Source organism: Crotalus tigris, unplaced genomic scaffold (assembly GCF_016545835.1).
Source record: "Crotalus tigris isolate CLP2741 ecotype Arizona unplaced genomic scaffold, ASM1654583v1 scf7180000018777.2418813, whole genome shotgun sequence".
Taxonomy (NCBI): Eukaryota; Metazoa; Chordata; class Lepidosauria; order Squamata; family Viperidae; genus Crotalus; species Crotalus tigris.
The window spans coordinates 962738-988264 of record NW_024097195.1 but is presented as its reverse complement, the minus strand read 5'-3'; the positions used below and the strand labels follow the sequence as shown (position 1 = coordinate 988264).

At 41.6% G+C, this 25527-nt stretch overlaps 1 protein-coding gene across 4 annotated transcripts in view; it reads left to right on the top strand.

The window, feature by feature from the left end:
- Nucleotides 1-25527, top strand: part of IMMP1L (inner mitochondrial membrane peptidase subunit 1) — a 44298-nt gene that overhangs the window by 13694 nt on the left and 5077 nt on the right. For 2 of the 4 annotated variants that reach the window (XM_039355915.1, XM_039355916.1), the window contains 3 exons: nt 18089-18220; nt 19273-19361; nt 20401-20527. In XM_039355915.1, the coding sequence (XP_039211849.1) occupies nt 18116-18220; nt 19273-19361; nt 20401-20527 (321 nt within the window). In that variant the 5' untranslated portion in view covers nt 18089-18115. Of the gene's footprint in view, nt 1-18088; nt 18221-19272; nt 19362-20400; nt 20528-21416; nt 21773-22227; nt 22859-25527 lie in introns of those variants that run through there. The other 2 variants (XR_005558239.1, XM_039355917.1) reach the window with 2 other exon arrangements.

Genomic DNA, 25527 nt, shown 5'->3' with positions numbered 1-25527 from the left:
TTCCCTCCCTCTTTCCCCTTGTCCCTTCCGTCCTTCCTTCCTTCCCTCTTGTCCAGGATCGGGGTAACCTCTACAGCTGATCCACGCTTTTGCAGAGCAGCCAAGAAGCAGGTCAGCTGTAGCAGCTCTCCTTGGCTCCTGCCCAGCAAACTTGCTTGAGCTTTGCTAGCTTGCTAATTTAGCAGAAGCGTGAATAAGCTGTAGCCCGGCGCTGATCCTGGGGCTTCTGCTAACTTAGTAAGCAGCTTGTTTTCTGGCGAAGCTGAGCAAGTGAACTGGGCAGAGTTTTTCTTTGCCTCTGGCAGCCTGTCCCCCTCCCCTTATCCCTTCCTGGGCACGGAGGGGGGGAGGAAGGAAGGGACAAAGAGGGAGAGAAGTAAGGGACAATGAGAGAGGGAAGGGAAGGAAGAAACAATGGAAGGGAAGGAAAGAAGGAAGGGAGGGAGGGAGGGAGGGAGGGACTAAGGGAGGGGAAGGAAAGGGAGGAAGGAAGGGAGGGACTAAGGGAGGGGAAGGAAAGGAAGGAAAGAAGGAAGGGACAATGGGAGAGGGAGGGAAGGAGGAAGAGACTAAGAAGGAGGTGAAGGAAAGGAAGGAAAGAAGGAAGGGACAATGGGAAAGAGGGAGGGAAGGAGGAAGAGACTAAGGGAGGTGAAGGAAAGGAAGGAAAGAAGGAAGGAAGGGACAATGGGAGAGAGGGAGGGAAAGAGGAAGAGACTAAGAAGGAGGTGAAGGAAAGGAAGGAAAGAAGGAAGGAAGGGACAATGGGAGAGAGGGAGGGAAAGAGGAAGAGACTAAGAAGGAGGTGAAGGAAAGGAAGAAAAGAAGGGACAAGGGGAGGGAAGGGAGGGAAGGGAGGCAGGCAGGCACCCACCCCAGTCCCATCCCAGAGACCCACAGATTCCCCCCCACAGGCACTCTGCAACCTGAGTGATCAGCTGGCCATGCCCCCTGGCCATTGATCACGTGACCCTGGGACACTGTGAACATCAAAAGTATGAATCAGTTGTCAAGCATCCGAATGTAAATCACATGACCCTGGGGATGCTATAACAATCATAAGTGTGAAAAATGATCATAATTCGCTTTTTCAGTGCTGTTGTAACTTCAAACAGTCACTAAGAATTGTTGTAAGTCGAGAACTACCTATACTTTCCCATTTTTTCCTTTTTTTTTTTTGGTCAAGTTTTTGATACCCCTCGGCCAGCTGGATGGGGGGGTTGGGGGTCACCACAACATGAGGAACTATATTAAGGGGTCACGGCATTAGGAAGGTTGAGAACCACTGTTCTATATGAAGATTTCTGAAATTTGGAGAGATTAAGAACATAACACAGACACAGACACACACACACACATCAATTAAGCTGTGGAATTCATTGCTAATAGTTGTGGTAATGTATAATGTTATATGGGAATTATCTTGGAAGATGGAGGAAAGAAATGTTACCTAGAGAATTATTAGTTTCAGGCAGGTGGGGTGCACAGTACTAACAGGCAGACAAAGAAACTCATAAAGGATACTCCCTAATTCAGTAGTTCTCAACCTTTCTAATGCCGCGACCCCATAATACAGTTCCCCATGTTGTGGTGACCCCCAACCACTTATACATCACCGGGCGCCGGGGCATGGCCAAAAAAAGGGGGAAAATGGCGGACAGCCTTGTTTGGTGACCCCCGTGAAATGGTCGTTCGACCCCAAATGGGGTCCCGACCCACAGGTTGAGAACCACTGCCCTAATTTATCAGGCTGTAAAAAAGAGATGGCAGGAGATTTAGACTTTCAGACTTGCAAGATTTTGTTAGTGTACTTTACAATAAAGTAGAATTGGCTTATCTGACCTGTTTCCTGTCTGGTCTTACTTGAGAAGGCTAACACAACAGCATTGAACAGGTTTTTAGTAGCTAATATTATTGATGTCTATTGCTTCCTGAATCATAGTTAGTATACCTTAATAGATGTTTCTAAGAAGCATCAGGGATGGAAGTATTGTTTTCTGATCCAAGTTTGTGAGTGTTTCAAATACATTTAGTCAGCATTGTTTGACACTATTATTGACTGACATTGTCTATATAATATGAAGGCACATTAATGTAAAACTGTCCTCAACTCCCAGCCTTGGCAGCAGTCGCAAAGGAATGAACAATACTAGCTAAAGAGAGCACAACCCCCCGCAGTAATCAAAGGAAACAAAGAAAATGCAGAACAATTTTTGATGGAAATAAACATTGATTTGAAAATGGATAAAAAAGGCTAAACAAGAAGCTTTCCACAGGATAGCCGAAATTAAAGGTTGGAAGGAATATATTAGAGATTTCTATGGAAATGGTAGTTATATTTAGAAGAGTGGTATTGAAATGCAAACCAGAAATATTATTGTCTAAGGAAAAAAATAATGTACTGGAAATTTTAAATTTTGGAGGATGTTAAGAAATGGTGAGCCTTTAGGAGTAGATAATTTAACTGGAGTACTGCTAAATATGGAAGTGATTGTTTGAATGGCTGAGCAATTTATTCTGTCTATTTGAAAAATGCAGTTATTGTTCCCCTATACCATTGGTCAGCAGCCTGTGGCTCCGGAGCCGCATCCGGCTCTTTAAGCCGTCTCCTGCAGCTCCCAGCCATGTGCAGTGCCAAAAAAAAAGCGGGACTAAAAAAGTTGAACCAATCAATTCAAACTTCTCACAAAAGAAAACCTCAGGAAGTTTGAATTGATTGGTTCAAGGGACGCTGTCCGCCTGTCAAGCCCCATGGCCTTGACATAGACAGGAGGGGGGAAAGACAGCTCCGGAGGGAGGCAGTCCTGCAGCCAGAAGCCGGTGGTCTGAGCGGAGCAGCACAGAAGACCTACCAGTCGGCGTGGGAGACTCCAGCGTTGCAGATGAGCAAGACCTGCCATCCACGACCCGGTTCTGCACCCTGACGACCAGCTGAAGCAGCTTTCACTGCTCCAGCTCGGGGATGCCAGCAGCATAAAAGGCGGTTTGGTGGCGTTGCCATGGGCGGGGCATCCTTGCAGTGGACAACTCGGGTCCGGATATTTCCCCGGCTCGGGACCGGAGACGCTGGTGGTGTAAGGCCCGGATTGTCGGCATTGCCCTGGGACCACCCCCTGCAGTGCCAACTAATGCGGCATGCTCCTGGCGACCCTTGAATTGTGCTGGCTTCCTCCTGCGGATCTCTCCTCCGGTGCAACCTATCAAAGGAAGCGGGAATGGCTGCAGCCGTGACACACTTACATGGCCAGAGTACTTTTGCCCAACCCAGGCAGGCCGCGGAGCAAATAGAGGCTTTTGCTGAAGCGGCGAGCGGGGAGCCTGCCTCAGGCACGGCGGGGCTGCTGGAGGCTGAGGCCCCCGAAGGCGTGGACCAGGCTATCATCCATAGCAGTGAGACGACGACTGCGGGAGCAACAGCCTGCTCATCTCGGCGGCGGCAGAGCTGTCTGGTGCTGTTTACACGGCTGTTTGTCCACGTGATTGAGATAGGTAGCGGCCCCAGCTCTGCTCCAGGGAAACGAAGCAGTGATTCATTTAACAACTGTGATAAGAAAGGTCATAAAATGGGGCAAAATTCACTTAAATGTTTTGCTTAGCAGCAGAAATTTTGGGCTCAATTGTGGTCATAAGTCAAGGACTGCCTATGCTGTAATTGAACATTTTCTTCCTTGCACCTGTTCTTGATAATCCCTCTAGTATTTAACATTTTGTATTTGTTGTCCTACATCAGATTATTTGATTATTCTGTTGTGTGAATCAACATACAACAGGACTTTCAGGTGAAATATGAGACAGCATTGCAGTGGAGATTGATGGCCAAATGGTGAATTCTGGTTGAGTCTGTCTGCATAAAGAAAGACTGTAAGATCATCCAACTGTACTCTAGATAACTTGTCCTCATAAGGGAACCTTGGGAACTGAGGTTTTTGTGGTTGACTTGTGAGTCGAGCGGCTGAGAACTGAGATATTTCCATCAAGCTCACAACTGTAATGCAGCTGTAATGGACATACGGTTTTGTAAAATCCTCTCTTTCTTAATCACTATTGGATGTAATCAATTTACAATTAAAGACATCTGATCTGTAAGATAAAAGAAAGCCACTTGGTGAGTCAAATGTTCTTTCTAGATTAAAGGAGGAGGGGGAAAAAGGTTTAAAGGATTTAAATCTCCAGCAAAAGCTTAATGATGGTTGGATGCAAGAAAATTTAAACAGGTAAAGAAGGCAGTAATTTTAAAAGTTTATTTTTTGTGTGAAAGTGCGTCTTGAAATACTAGAACTAAATAGACAAATGGACTGGAATTTCTTAGGAATGTTGTTTGTTTAATATTAAAAATGTAGATATTGATGGATTGCAGTTGAAGAGAATGTGTGTGTGTGTGTGTGTGTGTGTGTGTGTGTGTGTGTGTGTGTGTAGATAGAGACAGAGACTGAGACAGAGGAATGTCATAGTTCAGTGGTGGCGAACCTATGGCACGGGTGCCAGAGGCAGCACTCAAATCCCTCTCTGGGCACGTGCACCATTGCTGGGTTTTATAAAACATTTTCGCTTTAGGCCTCTGCTTCCGTGTACAAAAAAAAAAGGTTCAATCAGTCAATTCCAACTTCTCGTGGAAAAAAAAGATCTTGCAAAGTTGGAATTGATTGATCTTTTTAGTCCACCCAGTCTGCTGTTACCATCACAGCCATGCCTACCCAATGGGCCACACCCACCCAATGGGCCACACCCACCCGGCACCCGAAGATGCATAAGTGGGTTTTGGGTTGCAGTTTGGGCACTCAGTCTCTAAAAGGTTCGCCATCACTGTCATAGTTGAATCATGGAGTCCTTGGTGCTCTCTGAGCACGTTTGTTTGTTTGCTCACATTTTGTTCGGTGCTAGATAGGAGTGGGGTTTGTTTTTCCTCCTTGATAGTTCCCTGATTAGATTATTGTTTACTGTTTGATTGTTTGTCTTGGGTTAATCCTGGTATTAATCCCTTGTTGATTGCTGGTGAGGATGTGTTCTGGTGTTGTTGTTTTTTGCTTTTATATTGCTCTTTTGAATTGTCCATAAATGATTATCTCTCTGTCTATTGTTGGTGGTTGACTTGCCTAAATTCCAAACTTCCAGGAATTCCCTCACATTTTTGGATTTATTTTGGTCCAGAATGCTGACAGTTTTCCAGTTGAAACTATGGTTGAGTCTGCCCATATGTTGTGACATACAATAAGTACAAGATTTGTGCAAATAAAAGGTGTTCCAAGGGATGTCTTGGTGCACTTTGGGAGGAAGAGGACAAGAGACCAAGTTCTACAACAGCCTTTTAACACAAGATTGAAGAGTGATAACACAGAAGTATTTGTGCTTAAAGAAATTCCAATTGGAGCAGAGTTAAGAGAAAAAAGTACTTCTTTGGAAGATGTGACTTTTGATTTAAAATAGCAGAGCTGTCAGAATCCAATTATATTTCATCTTTAATTATCAAATATAGAAACTCCCAATTCTGCCATCTTTGGATTCTGCCATAAGAGTGAGAGAAGGGGGAGAACAAAGGGGCTTTATGGCCCTCACTTCCTTCAGTACACTTCAAAGAGCTGAATGCTGAATGTGTGTTTATTGTAACCTCGAAGCGTTAACATACCAAAGGAGGGTATTTGCCTTTCATGTAGTTATCTGAAGTCTCCATCCAGACAGAAGAAAGAAGAAAGGGGGCGGAAGTGTGATACTTGAAACTATCACTGGAAGGGGGGTTGATTGGGGAACTGGGGAACCCCTTAAAACCTTGAATGGAAGAGCTTGAACCCCAAGTCCTGTCTAGCATGCCTGCAACCATTTTCTCTTAATAAAGGATTCCTGTTGGAAGAATTATTCCAAGAGTTCTGTCTTCTTAAGATGCAAAGTGGGGTGGGTCCTTACATTAGACAGGACTTGCAAAATTAATCCACCTGGAAGGGAGACCCTTGCCGGGGGAATTTGCAAAAAATTTACCATGTCAGACAATGGAGAAAGAGAGGGGGAAAACTCCCTGGAAAGAGAGCCGCTGACCCAGTTGGAACCTTGCCAGATGTTGGGATCTGAGAGGTCAGATTCCTCGGGAGAAGAAGTGGTGGAGACACAGGACCACAAGCCTCGCTGGTCGATGAACGTTGGAAAGAAAAGTGAGTGGAGAAAGGAATCAAGAAAGGTGACCCTGAGACGGGGGACCAAGCAACCAGAATGGAAGCAGGAGATGGAGAAATCCCTGCACGCAAGTGAAGAGGGAGGAAGCTGGGTACCGTACTCAGACTGGATCCTAGAGAAAGCTATTGACCTGATGAAGAGAACTCTCAGCTCCCTAGGAGAGGAGAATACTGAGCCCTACGGCCGCCCCAGTTCCTGGAGCCACAAAGGGAGAGACACCGAGGGGGACGTGGAACCTGCAACCCCAGGGACATCTACTGATCCAGGAGCCCCCACCCCCTACCGGACCACAGATGGCAATCTGGACGGAAGACACTACCACCCACAACGGAGGCACCGATCCATTCCAAGACGTCCACCGTTGGAGGTGAAATTCAAAGGGGAGCCAACACGCTTGGGGTTTTTCCTAACCCAAGTACTCAGCTACATGGAGGAATATGGGCAGGACATTCCCAGCGACAAAGCCCGCATCCGGATCGTGCAATCTGCCCTGGATGGACCAGCTGCGGATTGGGTAGTGAACTTGCATGACTCCAATGCCCCAGAACTCAGTAACTTCAACCGTTTCATGTCCTCTTTGAGAAGACGATTTGAAGACCCCCTGGCTGATCGCAAAGCCCGTGAAAGAATAACAACGATGAGGCAAGGCAAACGCCCAGTGGCCGAGTATACACAAGAATTCCGGGCCATTGCCAGCAAACTGAATTGGCCAGAAGACATCCTCCTTGGCCATTTCAAAGACGGACTAAACTATGATCTATATGATGCTTGCCTGCCCCGAGGGGACCCACATCGACTTGAGGAATGGTACGTCTTGGCAGAGGAAGCAGAGATCGACATATTGAAGAGGCACCGCCGAGGAAAACAATGGAGCCGCCCCCCGCCTGAGCTGACACACCAACCGGTGAAATCATCGGATACAGCCAAGAAGCAAATGGGGTGTTTCAAGTGCGGAAGAGAAGGGCATCGAGCTGTAGAATGCCGCTCAAAGGCCCCCCAGCACAACCCAGACAGATCCCCAATCAACAAACCCAGAGGGTATTCAGCTAAGCCAAAAGAAACAGCCATGAAAATGATGGAAATTGCAGAAACCCCCACCTCTGCTCACCAAGGGGAAAGAACTCCAGCCTACACCACAGGGACGGTGGATGCCTCAGATGACAGCTCGGAAGGCGAACCCCTGGTAAGTGGACGCATCACACCCATCTTCAAAACAGTGACTATATTAATCCCCCCCATGCCCGAAGCTGTGAAGGTGAAAGCCTTAATAGACTCTGGCTGCACCCGCTGCCTCATTAGCCCAACACTAGTGGGGAATCTGGGCATCCCATCCAGGAGACTGGAACAACCAATCTCATTTGGCCAGCTAGATGGATCCATAGCAGGGGGGGTGCCAGCTACCCTAGCCACTCTGCCAATACACCTCTCCCTGGGCAACCATGAAGAGGACTTAACGTTTGTGGTGACCCCAGGTATGGAATGCCCAATGATTCTAGGGATGGAATGGTTGAAAAAATGGAACCCCTTGGTAAATTGGAGGACGACAGAAATCAAATTCCCGAAGGGGGACCCTATGGACTTAAAACCCCAAGGGAGGCTACCAGAATCAAGAATAGAAAAAGCATCCATAGGAGAGGAAAAAAGATTAACAGAAATACCAGAGGAATATAGGGACCTTGCTGAAGTCTTCAGTGAGGAGAGGGCGAATGAGCTTCCCCCCCACCGACCCACAGACTGTACCATTGAATTCAAGCCTGGGGCAAAACTCCCGAAGCCCAGATTATACTCCATGAGCCCAAAGGAGAAGGAGGAAATGGAAAGATTTATAAAAAAAAACCTGGAGAGAGGTTTCATTGAGCCAGCCAAGCCTAAAGTGGCTGCCCCGGTCCTTTTTAGAGAGAAGAAGGATGGCTCTTTACGTTTATGCGTGGATTATAGGGCCCTGAATACAATCAGTGAAAGCAACCTATACCCGCTGCCCCTCATGAAAGACATGCTGTCACACCTATCGAAAGGGAAAATTTTTTCTAAACTAGACTTAAGGGAAGCTTACTATCGCGTGAGAATCAAGGAAGGGGACGAATGGAAGACTGCATTTAACTGCCCCATGGGGTGCTATCAATTCAAAGTCTTGCCATTTGGATTACAAGGGGGCCCTGCAGTCTTTATGCAATTAATCAATGACGTTCTAAGGGAGCACCTATTTAAGGGGGTCCTTGTTTACTTGGACGACATTCTTATCTTTACTGAAACAAAAGAAGAACACGTCAAACTTGTCAGAGCGGTTTTAAAGAAGCTGCGAGCCGCTCACCTATATGCCAAACTCTCAAAATGCGAATTCCACCAGGAAAGGATAGACTACCTAGGCTATCGCATATCCCCACAGGGCATTGAAATGGACCCGGAGAAGGTCAAAGCAGTACTAAATTGGGCACCACCCCGCACAAGAAAGCAACTACAAAGTTTCCTGGGCTTTGCAAATTTTTACCGCCAATTCATCCCTCATTTGCACAGATAGCCTTGCCCCTCACTAACTTACTAAAAACGAAGGGAACATCCTCAGTAAAACCTAGCCAGCCACTAACATGGACAATGGAGTGCCAAGCAGCGTTTGAGAGACTAAAGAGACTTTTTTCTGCCGAACCAGTACTAAGGCACCCAGATATGGACAAGCCCTTCATAATACAGGCAGATGCAAGTGATGTGGCAGTGGGGGCTGTGCTATTACAAGAAAATGATGATGCAGTATTGCAACCCTGTGCATATACATCCAAGAAACTCACGGAAACAGAACAGCGCTGGCCCGTATGGGAGAAGGAGGCTTATGGGATACGTTGGGCATTACTCACGTGGCGACAGTTCCTGGAAGGCAACAAAATCCCCTTCCAGGTGTGGACTGATCACAAAAATTTAGAAGCCCTGAAAACTTCCAGGAAACTCAATCCCAAACAAGTCCGCTGGTCCCAGCATTTTCACCAATTCCAATTTAAGCTCATAACAGCGCACGAACCACAGACTCTAGACCAATAATGGCAGAGTCACAACTGGCAGCGCCAGTAACCACAAGAACCCAAGCCAAAATAAAACCACAACTGGACAGCCAAACTGGGATTGAATTCAGAAAAAGTTTGGAAACAGATGAATGGTTCCAGAAAAACAAAACATGTGTGCACAATGAGAGACGGATTGCCTTGGGTAGGGAAAAGTTATATATACCAACAACTCAAAGACTAACTTTCATGCACCTTTGCCATGACACAAAATCAGCAGGGCATTTTGGATTTGTAAAAACTTTACACTTAATTAAACGGCAATTTTGGTGGCCATCAATAAAAAAGGACATAGAAAGTTATGTTGCCAGCTGCCCAACCTGTGCATCAGCAAAGAGGTTGCAAGGGAAATCGCCAGGGCTATTACAACCAGTGGCAAGTCCCTCAGCCCCCTGGAGGGAAATAGCCATGGATTTTATAGTGGAATTGCCAGAAAGCAATGGGAATACTGTTATCTGGACAGTCACGGACCTATTTTCCAAACAGGTGCACTTTATCCCTTGCCAAAAAATTCCCACTGCAAAGGCCTTAGCAAAACTTTTCATCCAGCACATTTACAGATTGCACGGGGCACCCCAACGCATCATCTCTGATAGGGGAGTGCAATTTACGTCTGCATTTTGGAAGGAATTTTTATCCCTCTTAGGGACCACTCAGGGATTGACATCTAGCCATCACCCTCAAGGGGATGGACAAGCGGAACGCTGCCAGTCGGTACTTGAGCAATATTTGAGATGTTTTTTAAATTTCCAACAGAGTGATTGGACGGACTTACTTCCTTTTGCAGAAGTTGCCTACAATAATGCAGTCCACTCCAGCACAGGCTACACTCCTTTTCAAATAGCCAACGGTCAAAGTTTCAACCCTATGCCAGAGTTAACCCCAAAAGAACCAACGATCCCTTCACTGAAAGAATGGATGGAAAACCTACAAAACACCTGGCCAATAGTCAGAAAATCACTAGATGAAGCTAGGCGGGCATACAAAGCACAAGCCGATAAAAAAAGGGTTGAGCCTACACCATTCATTATAGGAGAAATGGTGTACTTATCTACAAAATACCTAAAGTCCCTACAGCCCTGTAAAAAACTTGGACCAAAATATATAGGACCTTTTCCAATTAAAAGAATCATAAATCCAGTAACAGTAGAATTAGAATTACCCAAAAACCTCAGGCAAATACACCCAATTTTTCATTGCAGCTTGCTGAAAAGAGAGCATCAGTCACATCTACGGCCAAAAATCCCCCCACCACCACCTCCACTCATGGTGGAGGGTGAACAACACTTCGAAATAAAGGAAATCCTGGATTCTAGGAGATATCATGGGGCAACTCAGTACCTAGTTGCCTGGAAACACCTCCCTCCCTCACAAAATGAGTGGGTCCATAAACGTCATGTCAGAGCCCCGAAGCTATTGAAGAAGTTTCACACAGAGTATCCTAACAAGCCTGACTAAATTTTATACTTGTGTTTTCTTTCAGGTGGATCTCTCTTATTGTTAAGAGGGGCCGGATGTCAGAATCCAATTATATTTCATCTTTAATTATCAAATATAGAAACTCCCAATTCTGCCATCTTGGATTCTGCCATAAGAGGGAGAGAAGGGGGAGAACAAAGGGGCTTTATGGCCCTCACTTCCTTCAGTACACTTCAAAGAGCTGAATGCTGAATGTGTGTTTATTGTAACCTCGAAGCGTTAACATACCAAAGGAGGGTATTTGCCTTTCATGTAGTTATCTGAAGTCTCCATCCAGACAGAAGAAAGAAGAAAGGGGGCGGAAGTGTGATACTTGAAACTATCACTGGAAGGGGGGTTGATTGGGTGGGACTACTGGGGAACCCCTTAAAACCTTGAATGGAAGAGCTTGAACCCCAAGTCCTGTCTAGCATGCCTGCAACCATTTTCTCTTAATAAAGGATTCCTGTTGGAAGAATTATTCCAAGAGTTCTGTCTTCTTAAGATGCAAAGTGGGGTGGGTCCTTACAAGAGCTTTGATTAAATTCTGTGCAGAAAGCAAGATCATTTTTAGAAAAAATTACCTGGAGGAAATACAAGTGGATATGACAGCTGAGACTGCAAACAGTCCTCAGCTGGTAGTTTAGTGACCAAAGTTATGATGGGGTACTTAGGATCTGGTTCCAAAGCTATGATGGCCACCTCTCTGGTTGTGTGGCCACACCCACAGCTATTGGCAGTATCCCAGATAAACCCCTATATTTTACAATGTTTTTTCTGAAAAGTGGCATTTACAATTTTTGGCAAAATCAACCTATAGCAAAAAATTGATTCATTTAACAAATCTGGCATTCAGTTTCTGATGATTGTTCATAGCAAAAAAGGTTGTAAATATGGGATATCATGTGGCTGATATTCTTTAAAACTGTCGTTACTTATGACCATAATGGGTAGGCTCCATTACATTCAAGAATCATGGACTGCTGTACATAAAAATCTCAACAAGTGCAACAAAAAAATGAAAGGGATATTACTAAATTAGGAACTATATCTACTGACTTAAAAAATGTAGTCCTGATGATAGATTGCAAATGCTTAACTTGGAATATAAATAGTCAAAAGAGAAAAAAAAAATCATTATGTGAAAAAGTCCCTATATGGTTTTGTCTCCTTGCTTCTAGTTTTTTACATAGTTTTTAAAAATGTTAATTATTTTTCTGTTTATCTTTTTACTGTTTGCCAAGAGTCACCGAATCAATGAGATGGGTGGCGTATTGATTTTATATAAATAAATAAATGATGATGATGTTATCCATTCAATGTCTGACTCTTGGCGATTCTATGGGCCAGGTCTCGCCACATCTTCCAATCTTGCACTGCTTCTTTGAGTTTTTCTATGTGGCTGGTGTCAGCTTTGATAGGGTCCAGTCACCTTGTTCTTTCGTGGTCTGATTTCCTTTTACTGCTAACTCTTCCAAACATAATTGCTTTCTCCAGTGAACTCCCTGCATGACATGACTAAAATAAGTGAGATGCAGTTTTGTGATTTTTTTTCATCCAGAGACATGTCTAGCATTATGTGCTCCAGTACTTGTTGGTCACCTTTGTTGTCCAAGGAATATGTAGGAGTCTTCTTCTAGAATCACAGCTCAAATGAATCGATTTTATTTCTAGCTTGCTTTTTTATAGTCCAACTTTCACAACCATAGATAGCTGGGGGGAACACAATAGAGTGGACTAATGTACATTTGGTTGCCAGGCCAATGTCCATGCTTTTCCATATTTGGCTCATGTTCATCATTTCTGTGCGACCCAGTGCAATCCAACATTTTATTTCTGGGCTGCATTCACCACAATGATCTGCGACCCTAGGAAAATGAATTGTTCCATGCATTCTATTGCTGCATCATCAGTTTCTATTTTGATCTTTCCATTCCTTCCAGTGGCCATGAGCCTGGTCTTTTTGATGTTCAGAAAGAGACCAGAATTCTCAATTTCTTCTTTGATTTTCTTGATCAGATGTTCTAGGCCTTCTTTGGTTTCTGAGAGGAAAGTTGTATCATCAGTATATAAAAGATTGTTGATGTTTCTTCCTCCAATCTTTACCCTGATTTTTGATTCTTCGAGATCTAGCTTCCTCGGCATACAGATTGAATAAGAAAGGGGAGAGAATGCAACCTTGTCATAGTTCTATGTTAAACTAATTGTATCTCCGTATGATGTTCACACAGTAGCTTCCTGATTTGTGTACGGTAATTTCACCAACTTGGTGAGATGTGCTCTACTCCCAGGTCTTGTAGGCTCTCCATAGCTTTTCTTGATCAATATAATTGAAAGCTTTCTTGTAGTTGATGAAACACATGTGATTTTTTTTTGATATTCGCAAGATTTTTCCATGATCCAGCGCAGATTTGCAATATGGTGCCACAACCCCTTCAGAAGCCAGCTTGGACATTGGGTAATTCCCTTTTGATGGTAGAATCTGGTTGATATGAAGGATGAGTGGAATTGTGTGATAATTGGAGCAAACTTCAGAGTCACCCTTTTTTAGCAGTGGAATTAACATGAGAGTTTCTGATCCTGTGCCCATGTTTTGGTTTTCCAAATTTTCTGGCACAAATCTCTAATGACTTTGGATGATACAGGTCTCGGTAATTTTGCAGGGATGGTGTCAGCACCTGGAGTCTTGTTGAGAGTTGGTTCATCCCCCATATGACCTTTTTCTCAAAAGTGTCTTGTTCTATTTCTACTTCTCTTTCCTCATCATTCTAAGGCTGGGCCCCTTTGCTATCTGGATACAGGTCTTCTGTATATTCTTGTTGTCTATTCTTGATGCCTTTTTGTCAGACAATTCTTTCCTTTGCTTTTTTTTAATGATGCCTTTACTAGCAGTAAGTGGTGCTCAGATCCTTTTGACTTGCATAAATGCATTCCTGATGTAAGCTTTCACGTAGTCTGCTTCAAGCTGTTTACATCACTCTATCCCAGTAAACTTCATTGTCTTCCTTGCTTCCCTTTGGAAAGCTGCATTCAGTTTTCTTGCTTCTTCCCAGTTGCCTGCTGCCTTGGCTGCTTTTCTTTGCTCAGCTCTTTTGAAGGTTTCATCTGAGAGCCATTTGCCCTTTTTCTCTGGCTTCCTATGTATGTGTTGTTCTGCAATTCCAGTAATGGTCAATTGAATTTCCTGCCATAGTTCATCAGAAGTCTTCTCAGCAGTGTCCAGTAGCTGAAACCGATTTTTCACCTCAATTGTACATGTAGTAGGAATTTTGGTGACATCAGACTTCTTTGGAGGCACTGCCTTTTTGATGGTGCATAGTTTAATTTTAATCTTTGCCATCAACAATTCATGATCTGAACCGTCATCAGCACTTGGATATGTTTTAACAGCAAGGACTTAACTGTTCCATCAATGACTGCATAGGACATCGTCAAACTGATTATGGCAACGGTTCTCAACCTGTGGGTCGTGACCCCTTTGGGGTCGAACAACCCTTTCACAGGGGTTGCCTAAGACCATTGGAAAACACATATTTCCGATGGTCTTAGGAACCGAGACACCGCTCCTCTATCCGTCTCCAGGCGGCGGGTCCATCCATGCTGGCACCGAGGCCGGGGTCTGGTGGGGTCGGGCGGTGAGGCCAGGTGCTGGCAGAGGAAGAGGGGTGGGCCACGTGGAGCAAGGCGTGGGGCAGGAGGGCGGCGAGGTGGGCGCTGCGGCTTCTGCTGCTGCTGCTGCTGAGGCAGCTGATCACGATGCAGAAGCGCCACGGTATGGAGTGACGCGGCCAAGGGTGGGCAGGCAGGCCGAGAGGGAGGCGTGGCCCTCCGCATGATGCAATCGCAGGCGGCGCCTCACCAGCTCCGCCTCGCCTGGCACAGGGGGCGGTGCCACGCATGCACGGCACTCCCGGGCTGAGGCGGTTGTTGTGCAATGGCCTGCGTGCGCCCTCGGCCTGTCCAGCGCGTGCTCCAGCCACAGGAGAGGAGGCGGAGCGCGCGCACCAGAGAGAGAAAAAGAAAAAGTGAGAGAGAATGAGAGCGATCAAACCCCGCCCCTCCTCCTGCCTCCCCGCAGGGAATACAGGTAGTCCTCGACTTATGACCACAAGGAGCCCTGAATTTCCGTTGTTAAGTAAGACATTTGTGAAGTGAGTTTGTAAGGATTGTGACATTAGGAAGGTTGAGAACCACTGGATTATGGTGAAGTCCATTGGGTGAGGTCCAAGTGTATAAGCGGTGCTTGTGCTATTTGAATATCTATTCATGATCCTAAATAATTTTTCTTGGCAAAATTGTAGTAAATGACCACTTGCATCGTTTCTCTCACCTAATCCATAATGACCAGTGATGCCTGCCTCTGCTTGTTTGCCAACTTTTGCATTGAAGTCACCCAGAATGTAAACAGTTGTCTTTTTTGAGTACTTGTGTCAGAGTTTCTTGGACCATGCCATAAAAGCCCTTTGTTTCAACAGTCGTTGGGACTTAGATTTGGATAACTGTAATGTTGAGAGGCTTGACATGAATTCTGATGGTCATAATTTGGTCATTGACAGTTGAAAAGCTTTCCACTGCTCCAGCAAGTTTCTTGCTTACAATAAATGCCACTCCATTTGTTTTCTTAGTATCATGTCCTGAATAAAAGACAGTGAAATCCTCAGACTGGAAAAAGTCATTATCTGACCACAGGAGATTAATTTCCAACCTGATCGTCTCTCATTTGACAATATCTAATTTACTCTGACTCATTCCTCTTGACATTCCATGTGGGCATCCGGTGTATCTCCATACAACACAGACATTTGCTTATGCCACTGGCTGCCTCAGCAACTGGGAATCCTGTTGTCCTATTGTTGGGCACCCTATCTGACATGTTTGAGACCTTTCTATAAAATTTTCTTGGCAAGTTTTTTGTGGATTAGGTTGTCAGGTCTTTCTCCAACTCTGCAACTCACTTTTCAACAGCTTGCAGAAACAGCAACTGCCATGGTCCTTGTTAACCCGGGCGACGACCGATCTGGTATAGGATTCTTTTTCTGTTGTCTCATTATGTTAATGGGTTTGTAGATACTCTTAGTCTGGCTCCTCAATTGAGACCTGTCTAGCTTGGGCGACCCTTTTGATATACTACCTTGTGGTATACTCCACAATAGCTCCAAATCTTAACAGAACACACAAGCCCCTCCCCTGCAGCAAGGTTATCCATATGGAGGAGAAATAAATAAATAAGTAAATAAAAAATGAAAAAAATATTTTATCATTATACCCACCCATAGTTAACTTTATAGTGATTCATTCCAACTGTCCTGTGATAATAATTGATCTCCTGACAATTTTTCTTTTATTCCTGAAAAAAAATTGTTTAAACTGAATATGTTAGTCATTTGACACTAAGGGTTTCATTCATACTTATCCTGGTTTGATGAGATTGCAGAATAAACTATGAATGTAATTAGTACTATACCATACTATGATGAAAAAGATATTCTAGTCATTTGATGGAATCATAGTTTAATGTGAGAAAAGACTATCTATAAGCCAAAACAAAAAGTTGAATTTAAAACTAGATGTATTAAATTAATTTTTAAGGAACATTGACATAGTCACAGAACTGCTCAAAGGGGCATAAACAGTGGTGGGATTCAGTCGGTTAGCTAATTTTTTGTTGCCAAGGCTCAGAATGGACTTCCGGAAGCGGCATCCACACAGAGAACCGGTTGTTCACATATTTGAATCCCACCACTGGGCATTAAACAAGAGTTAAAAATATATAGTAACAAAAGAAGAACCAACATGATAAAACAGTGTATGGTGACATCTTTATTGTAAAGACTCTTTCATAAAATCGATTAGGTATAAACATTTCAGTGTAGTTAAAATATTATTTGATTACTGAAGACTGAAATAACTTGGTTGGCCCTGGTTTATATCTGATGTTAGTCCCTCTTTGTTCTTATGGATGTTTAAGTAGAATTTTATACATTTATTCTGCTCATTCTCCTGCACCACTAGATGAAAATGTGCTTAGAAATACCCTGTAAAATGCTTTTAGTTATTATTTTGCTGATCATTATTACAGATTAAGTTGTGAGATTTTTGTATATGTCTCTGCTTAGTCTAATTCTGTTGCATCTTGTTTGGATATTGGGAGAATATTAAGGAATATGATATACCTAACACAGGTAACATATTTCTGCATTTTTAATCTAATGCAGGGGTGTCAAACTGTCAGCCTGCAGGCGGATGCGTCATGCCGAAACCACACCCACCCCATTGCCGGCAATGGAAAAAAACGTCACGGCACGTAACATGACGTTGCGAGTTTGACACCCCTGATCTAACGTAATGAGATCCATTACAATAAAAATTAGTATTAGATTCAATAATTATGAATGGAAGCTATGAAAGTGAAGATGTTTAGTAACAGTGTTCAGAAGTGCCCAGTGATGACAGTTGTGTTTTAAGTGTATCCATTCCCACTCCACATACATTAGCTATGTCAAGACGAGTTACTTTAAAAAAACTTTACATAGCATTGACTTTAAAGAATCGTTGAAAGTTGACTTGGCCTAAAATGTAAAGACAAGAATGTTAATATATATGTGCATATATTATGCATGTTGAGTACTAACTAATATCTAAGGCCATAAATGGTGTAAAAGCAGTTAAGAGTGACAAGATATACATCTTTGATCTGTTATCAGTATTATAAGTACTTTGCTATATGAAATACTAGCAGTCATTTTCTTGTTGATTTTTTCCCCCAGTTGGTAAAAACATTTTTATTTAGGTATGTTTTTGTCTACTATTGATCTTGTAAAAATAGTAGTGGCATTTCTCTGTCTCTATATTTCCAAATTATTTATTTTTATCTCACCCTTATTGTTTTCATAGATAAGTCAAAGTAGGGAACACACCTAATATTCCTTTGTCCTCCTATTTTTCCCACAACAACAACCTTGTGCAATTGATTGGCCTGGCAGAGAGTAACTGGCCCAAAGTCACTCAGCTGGCTTTCATGCCTAAGGCAGGACTAGAACTCACAGTTTCTAGCTTTGTGCCTTAACCTCTAGACCAGTGGTTCTCAACCTGTGGGTCGGGACCCCATTTGGGGTCGAACGACCATTTCACGGGGGTCGCCAAACAAGGCTGTCCGCCATTTTTCCCCCCTTCTCTTTGGCCAGGCCCCTGGCACCCAGTGATGTATAACTGGTTGGGGGTCACCACAACATGGGGAACTGTATTATGGGGTCACGGCATTAGAAAGGTTGAGAACCACTGCTCTAGACCAAACTATTGCATTGTGATTGAACATACAGTGATTTATAACAGTCATATCTTAAGTGTTGCTTGACTAATATGTGATACACATATTTCTCTGCAAAAATGAATAATTACTGTGCTTTTCTTTAAACCAGGACCAACTGCACAACTATTATACTATTATGTTGAAAGATGTAATTGGAAAGACTTTCCGGCTTCTGGGGTATACCATTCAGTACGGGTGCATAGCCCATTGTGTATTTGAATATCTTGGAGGAATTGTGATGGTAAGTTAAAAGAAGTTAATTTTGATGATGAAAACAAATATATGTTAGTTTTCAATTTGTTACTCTTGAGTCTACTAACATCTTTGTATCAATAATCTCAGCAGAAGATAGCATCTTTCTGATACGGCCTCAGTTTAGAAACTAATCTAGATTAGGCCTGGTTAATAATGTGATGAGAAACTAGCTTAGTATAAAGACTAAGTTAGATAGGAAATTGAAAATATATCCCAAAAGAACCAATAGAGGAGAATATTTGTAGGGCTAGTTGAAATGAAGGGTCCTTGGTGCTCTCTGAACTTGACTGTTTTCTTGCAGACATTTCATTACCAGAACTAGGTAACATCATCAGTGCTAGTAAGGAGTGGGGTTTGCTCTTATTTTATGTTCTAGCTGCTTGCCCTATCACTTTTGGTGGGGCTGGCCTTGATGGTTCTTTCCTTGGGCTGTTTACTGTTAGCTTGTTTGGCAGTTCCTTGATATCTTTATCTCTACCTCACTTGGAAGATGTATGTTAGTGGTGAGAGGAAGAGGTAAAAGAGTCAAAGATCTCTAGCATGGATTTGTGTTAAAGTAATATGTAGGTCAGATAATGGTTTTCTTGTAGAGCTGTCAAAGCTCATTTCAGAGATTGTTAAGTTCTAGCAAATCTCTAGTAAAAGTCCAAGAACTTTGGAATCAAAATCCACAAATACCAATACAGTGAGGGGGAAAATTATTTGATCCCCTGCTGATTTTGTACATTTGCCCACTGGCAAAGAAATGATCAGTTTATAATTTTAATGGTAGGCTTATTTTAACAGTGAGAGACAGAATAACCAAAAAAAAAAAATCCAGAAAAAGGCATTTCAAAAAAGTTATATATTTTTTTTTGCCTCAAAATGCATCGAGTACCAAATTTGACGAGTTTCAAAGCAGTCAAGGTACCACTCCATATTGTTAGTAACATTAGTTTAAATTAATGAAATTGTTTTCCATCTACTCTTAGCTACTAACAAATATATTTTGGAGTCTTTGAAATGATTTGGAAATCTTAACTTTCTTTCTTTCTTTAGTGTACAGGACCTTCAATGGAGCCTACAATTCAAAATTCTGACATTGTATTTTCAGAGAATCTTAGCAGCCACTTATATCGTATTCAGAAGTATGTTGCTCTAATTCTTTATAGTTTACCTGAACAAGTATTTGTATGCTTTTTGCTAAGGAACTTGTGGCTTTGGTTATCATTTTCCATATTAGAATTATTCATACACTTTCAGATCTTCATTCTACAAAAAGAGTAACATTTTGTGGTTGATGGAAGCTTTACTGTACTTTCATAGTGCAAATTTAAAGGTTATCTTGTCATATTTTGTAATGGATAGCTAGAGATTATCATCAGGATGCAAAGTCAGGATGCAGTTATCTCCAGAAATGTAAATATAATACTATTTTTTAAGTAGTTTATGAGTACTGAATGTGTGCATAATGCTGAACACTATGATAAAAGTCTGGGTTGCATGCATTAAGCCAAACACTTACAATCAGATATGTATCGCTTTGGACAACAATTCAAACATAGCTTGTGGTGAGCCACAAGACTTTAAAGTAACTATGAAAATGAAATAGTTGTGTTTCCAAGTATAAGCTTATGTCCTAGAAGTCACCTTAGCTTTGTTTGAATTTTAAATAAAAGTTACTTCTTGCCAAAGTTTCCATATGTTCATGGAATTATTACTGCCTATCAAAATAGGATAATTTATCTAGTACAGGGAACCCAACCCCCAGGCCGCAACCCACTACTAAGTTGTGGCCTATTCAAAATTGGGCCATGTGATTGGCTGACTGGAACTGCTAGTTGATCTAGTTGAGCTGCATGGGTGTGTATGCTGGCCACCACTCACATCGTCCAGTTTCCCTCTCCCCTCCCCCAGCCAGGCCGTCAAGCCGCAAAGGTTAGAGACCACTAATCTAGTCTTTTGGTTGGCAGGTAAAAAGAACTACCTTCTCATCTGTCCTCTAATACTGCAGCACTGGAATTCTCTTGCTCAGTAGACCAAAAGCAAAATAATCTGAAGTGCCTGGAGGATGTGGGCTACATTAAAATAATTTTTTACCAAATACCTGATTGGGGGGGAATGTTAAATTGTATTTTTCACTAACAAATTGCTAGATGCTGACTTTCCCTTATGGCCTTTCCGTAGAGGTGATATTGTCATTGCAAAAAACCCAGCTGATCCCAAAACAAATATTTGTAAAAGAGTAATGGGCCTGGAAGGAGAAAAAGTCTGTACAAGCAATCCGGCAGATTTTATAAAGACCCACAGTTATGTAAGTATTAATTTTGCTTTCAAATCTTTCCTGTCTTGTAGTGGCATTTTTGTTTTCGTACCTTTAATTAAATTTCATATACCATAAACGAATTTCCTGCATTTTTCTCCCTCTAGTCAGCCTTTTGCAAAGTTTCTTTTGAACCCCTCAGAAAAGAACTGAAATACAATACAGACTGTAGCGGGGGGAAAAAAACATGAACAGAAACAATCCTGCATCAGCACTGTTTTGCACTAGTTACAGTCTTAATGACAATGTGAAACGTCTTAGTATATTAAGAGTTCAACCTTGTATATCCTGGTTTCTTAATATGACAGATGTTTAACTTTTAAATTTTCCAGTCTCTTTAGTAATGTATAATTTTCACCTCTTTCACTTACGATCATTTAATTAGTCATTAGCTTTCAACTTTTTAGAAAAGTAAATGGAGTAGTTCTTTACATGAAATAAACATTGGATGGGAATTGGGAACATTGTAGCCCTCTAAAATCAGTCAAATAGTTAGACAAATTTAGTTGTAGTCATTCTTTTGTGTACCAGAGACTACACAAAAAATTAAAGATTCATCTGCTGGTTGCTGTTATTAATAGATCATTTATTGGAGGGTTTCCAAATGTAGTTTCCTGGTAGTGATGTGGACAACTTGGCATTTTGCTGATGATAGCTGGATTTAATACATAGAACCTTGTATGATACATTATTTGAGTGGACAGGATATTGAAGGAAAAATGTGGAATACATCAGCAGTATGTTGTTCATTCTATAAATATAATGCAGTATGATACAACACAAATCTGTTCTTTTAAACCTTGTTTTAACCTCTTTCTTCCAATCATGGTATTATTTTTTTATTTACTAATAGTGGACCCATCTTTTTTTATTTTAACAGTTTCAACTGTTTAACATTACATCTGATGAAGTTAGTTCTCAAGTCTTAAGGTGTTTCTTGTTCTTTTACATGCAGTTTTTCTATAAATATGACTGTTTGGTTTTTAATATATAATTTAATGTATATGTTTAAACCAGTTTTTAAAAACTTTTGTAGACGTAAGATTGAAAAGTACTTAATAACAGAAGATGTTAAAGCATACATCAAAAGTTTAAATAGCTAATATGATTTACTCTAAATCAGTGGTTCTCAACCTGTGGGTCGGGACCCCATTTGGGGTCGAACGACTATTTCACGGAGGTCGCCAAACAATGCAGTCCGCCATTTTTTCCCCCTTTTCCTTAGCTGTGCTACTCCCTTTTATTCTATTGGCTTTTGAAAGCCAATAGAATAGACTCTCTTGAATAGAGTCTAATTCTATTGGCTTTCAAAAGCCAATAGGAATTGTCCAGGCTGTCTCTGCCCTGCTGAGCCCGCCAAAAGTCCCATTCTGCAAACGGTGCTGCACCAGTTGAGTAGTCGTCGACTTACGACCGGTTGAGTAGTCCTCGACTTACGACCGGTTGGGGGTCGCGGCATTAAAAAGGTTGAGAACCACTGCTCTAAATCAAAGTATATTTACATATTATACTCTGAATAGCAGAGTTCAGACATTAAATAGATTTTGGAATACTTTTGTTGTTTTACAGTACTTTATTGTGCACTAATCATGATATTTAGAACAGTATAAATAAAAAACAAATACATTTTTATATATGCTTGCAATTGAATAATATATACATTGTATTTTGTTTACTTAATATTTATTCAGGTCTCATTGCTATTTACAAATGAAAGTTGTTACTTGAACAGAAGAAAGACATGTCATTTACTGCAGGCAAGATCTATACTAACAAAACTGCTTTATGCAAATAGCGATAAAAAGCTGATAAACAATTTCATTTCTCAGCAACATTTCACTGATGGTCAATTACTGCACACTCTTAATGCCCTAGCAACAGCTGATAGAGAAAAATGTTTACTCTGTGCTGAAGTTAAATTCATTCTGGAGATGAGGTGCGCCATCATCCTGTGGCTATATCTAAAGCTAACAGTCTGAAAATTGTGTTATGTTTGAGAACAGGTCTTACTCAGCAATTTGTGATAACTATAGATTAATTAGCCTTTAATAGTCAGTACTTAATAGGATGTGGCCAAGTCATTACCTTTATTTCAGTATTTTGGAAAATATTCCAATTTAAATTGGATCTGAAGCAAAATTTAAAAAAATCATCTCTGAAGAATCACATGATAATCACAGCACTTTCAATCTGCAAACAAAATATTATGTCCTTTCTCTTTCAGGCAGTCCAATGTGTGAGTGAAAAGAGAATATGAGAAATTGGTATAGGGAAAGGAAAGCACCTGCATCCTTCCCTTCACCTATGCCTTGTGAACAATGAGTGAGTGGGCTCTTTTAAAAGGAGCTGTACAGGTAGTCCTTGACTTACAACCATTCATTTAGTTTCCATTTGAAGTTACAACAGCGCTGAAAAAAGTGACTTAGGACAATTTTTCACAGAATGCCAGGATTCAGGATTGGACCACAGAGCCACAATAAGCCAAGTGATATCTGAAAGTTTTAGACAGCATGAAAAATGAGGATGGGAGGAGAATGTGGAGAGTCTTATTTTGCCTGTCTTGCACAGCCTAAATGTTACATAGAATGGCTGAAGAAGACTGGCAGCTAAGTACTGATAGAGAGAGGCAACTGAATGAGACAACAGCTGAGTAGAGGGAGGGGAAAGACTCTGAGAGCCAGAAGAATGGCAATTTTGGTGGCCAGAGAATTGCTTCTGGAGGACCTCCAAAAATACGAAAGCCAGAAGAGCCCAGCATTGCAAATAATCCAGATGATCAGCTCCAAACAATATAGATATTGCCCCATATCAATAGAGGCAATAAAAAATCCAGAAAGAAACCAGGAGATCTGAGCAGTATTATACCTGATCATGTCACCTTACCAACAGTAGATCCTTATTGGTGTCAGAGCATATGAATGGATAGGAATGAAATCAGACACATAGACAAGTTTATACAGTGCTGTTTATAAGCTTAGTGCAAAATATATTTTCAAGACTCTTAGTGAATAAGTATATCTATATCTATAGCGACTAAGCATGAATATGTACAATAATAAATCTAAGTATATAGTCTACTAATAAAAATTAACCAAAGTATTTAAATTTTATTCCTTCACTTTATAAGATCAATACTCAGCTGCTAGTTTCTTCCTCGTTACACTTTTGCTTATATTGGTACAGTTAGAAATTCTAATATTTTGTCTCCTTAACACATTCACGGCCAGATATCTAGGACTTGAACCTCATGGAGTCTAACCACAGTCTGGATTCCCCCTGGCTCTTTTTGTAGATTCATTCTTAGGCTTTAGCTGCTCCAAGCTCCTTCTTAGTTCTTCCTGGCTGTGGATCATCTAATCCTCATTCTCTCAGCTGTCACCTCTTCTGTTCCATGTCCGATTGCCTCTCACTCCAATAGCATCTCCCACCACACAAAGAAAACCCCTCCACCCCCTTCTGTCTACCTACTGTGGCTTCTTTTATACTACTTTCTTTTGAAATCTACAGGCCAGCTTGCAAGTGATTCTATCGTAAGAGTTCAAACTTTTTTTTTCTTTACTGTGGAATTGCCAACATATCCAAGCTGTGCACCTGACCACCACAGAGGAAAAAAAAACTGACCTAGACAGTTGCATGTAACATTTTCTTGTTTCAGGAAAGTTCATCTTTCCACAGTTGGTGCTAGGAAAAAAATTAGCAGAGGAGATGGCAGCTGTCCAGTCAACTGGAATCAATGAGCAGATGAATTGGGGGTTACGGATGGGCAGAGGAGAGTAAATAAATAAGGATTTCAAAAGTTAGAATTATAGGATAAAGAAAAATACAAAAGAAGACAACTGAAAAATAGAAAACAAGTTGTAACAGCAATACTTCTAGTTTACAGTGTAAGAAAGCTATGTAAGATGATGGATGCTATATAAGTATATTAGAATAAGAGAGCAAAAATAAGGCCAACTATTGAATGTAGAGTCAAGTTTATTTTATATTGATTTATTATAATAAATGACATTTTCCTAGTGGGTCTGTGTCTTGTCTGAGTCTATCTATCCCTGAACCAAGACATGATTGTTTAAAAATAAGTGTGCTCAACCTGTTATTTAATTTCCTAGGGGCGGGGGACGCACAGTTAATATAATCTCTGTGATAAGATCTGTTAAATCTTCAGGTCAGGTTTCTTCAATCTGGATGTCCAGCAGAAGTATGGACTTCTAAATTTCCCCATCTGCATGATTATTGCTGATAATTCTGTGAGATGAAGGGCATCTAGATTACAGAAGGTTGTGCTAGGCATTATCAGTTCTTATTTAAAGGTGGGAAGGGAATCACAAGGGACTTGCGTTTCCTATGTCTAATTCATGTGTCAACGCTGCTAATATTGAATATTCTTGCTTTGACAATATATGCAGAACTGTCTGGTATTTTTAGAGTTAAATCAGGTGACAGTGAAAGGGGAGGAGAATATAAGGAAAGGGGGGGGGGGAAGAAACGGAAGTAAATTTTTGCCCTCCAAGTTAATTGGAAGATGTGAATCATGACCCCAAAATAGGGGAGGGGAAATGCCTGGAATGTTATGTGCAAAGGAAGGGAAATTCATATCTTAGCATTTCCACCATGCCGTGCTGACATCTCTGTAACACTAATAAAGGCTTTTTAGGTTAAAAAAATGCCTGAAGGTTCTTTGAAGTGTTTCGTTAATCAGACACATGACATCATGATTATATGAACAATAACGAGCACAGTTTTCATTGGTGAGTGGTTTAGAATGGGAAGAGAAATAATTTAGCATTGAACAGGAATAGGAAGGACATTATAAAAGAAGGAACCCAAATTTGCTTACCTTGGTAGAAGCTAATTTTTTAAAAAATTACACAGCACTTGGAAGATTTGGGGGAGGATTACAGATAAGAACTGCATTTTTTTCCTACTTATATGTGCTGTGAGTGATGTGAAGTTCAGGGCTTCTGGAGGGTTGCAGTGGCAGATAAAAGACA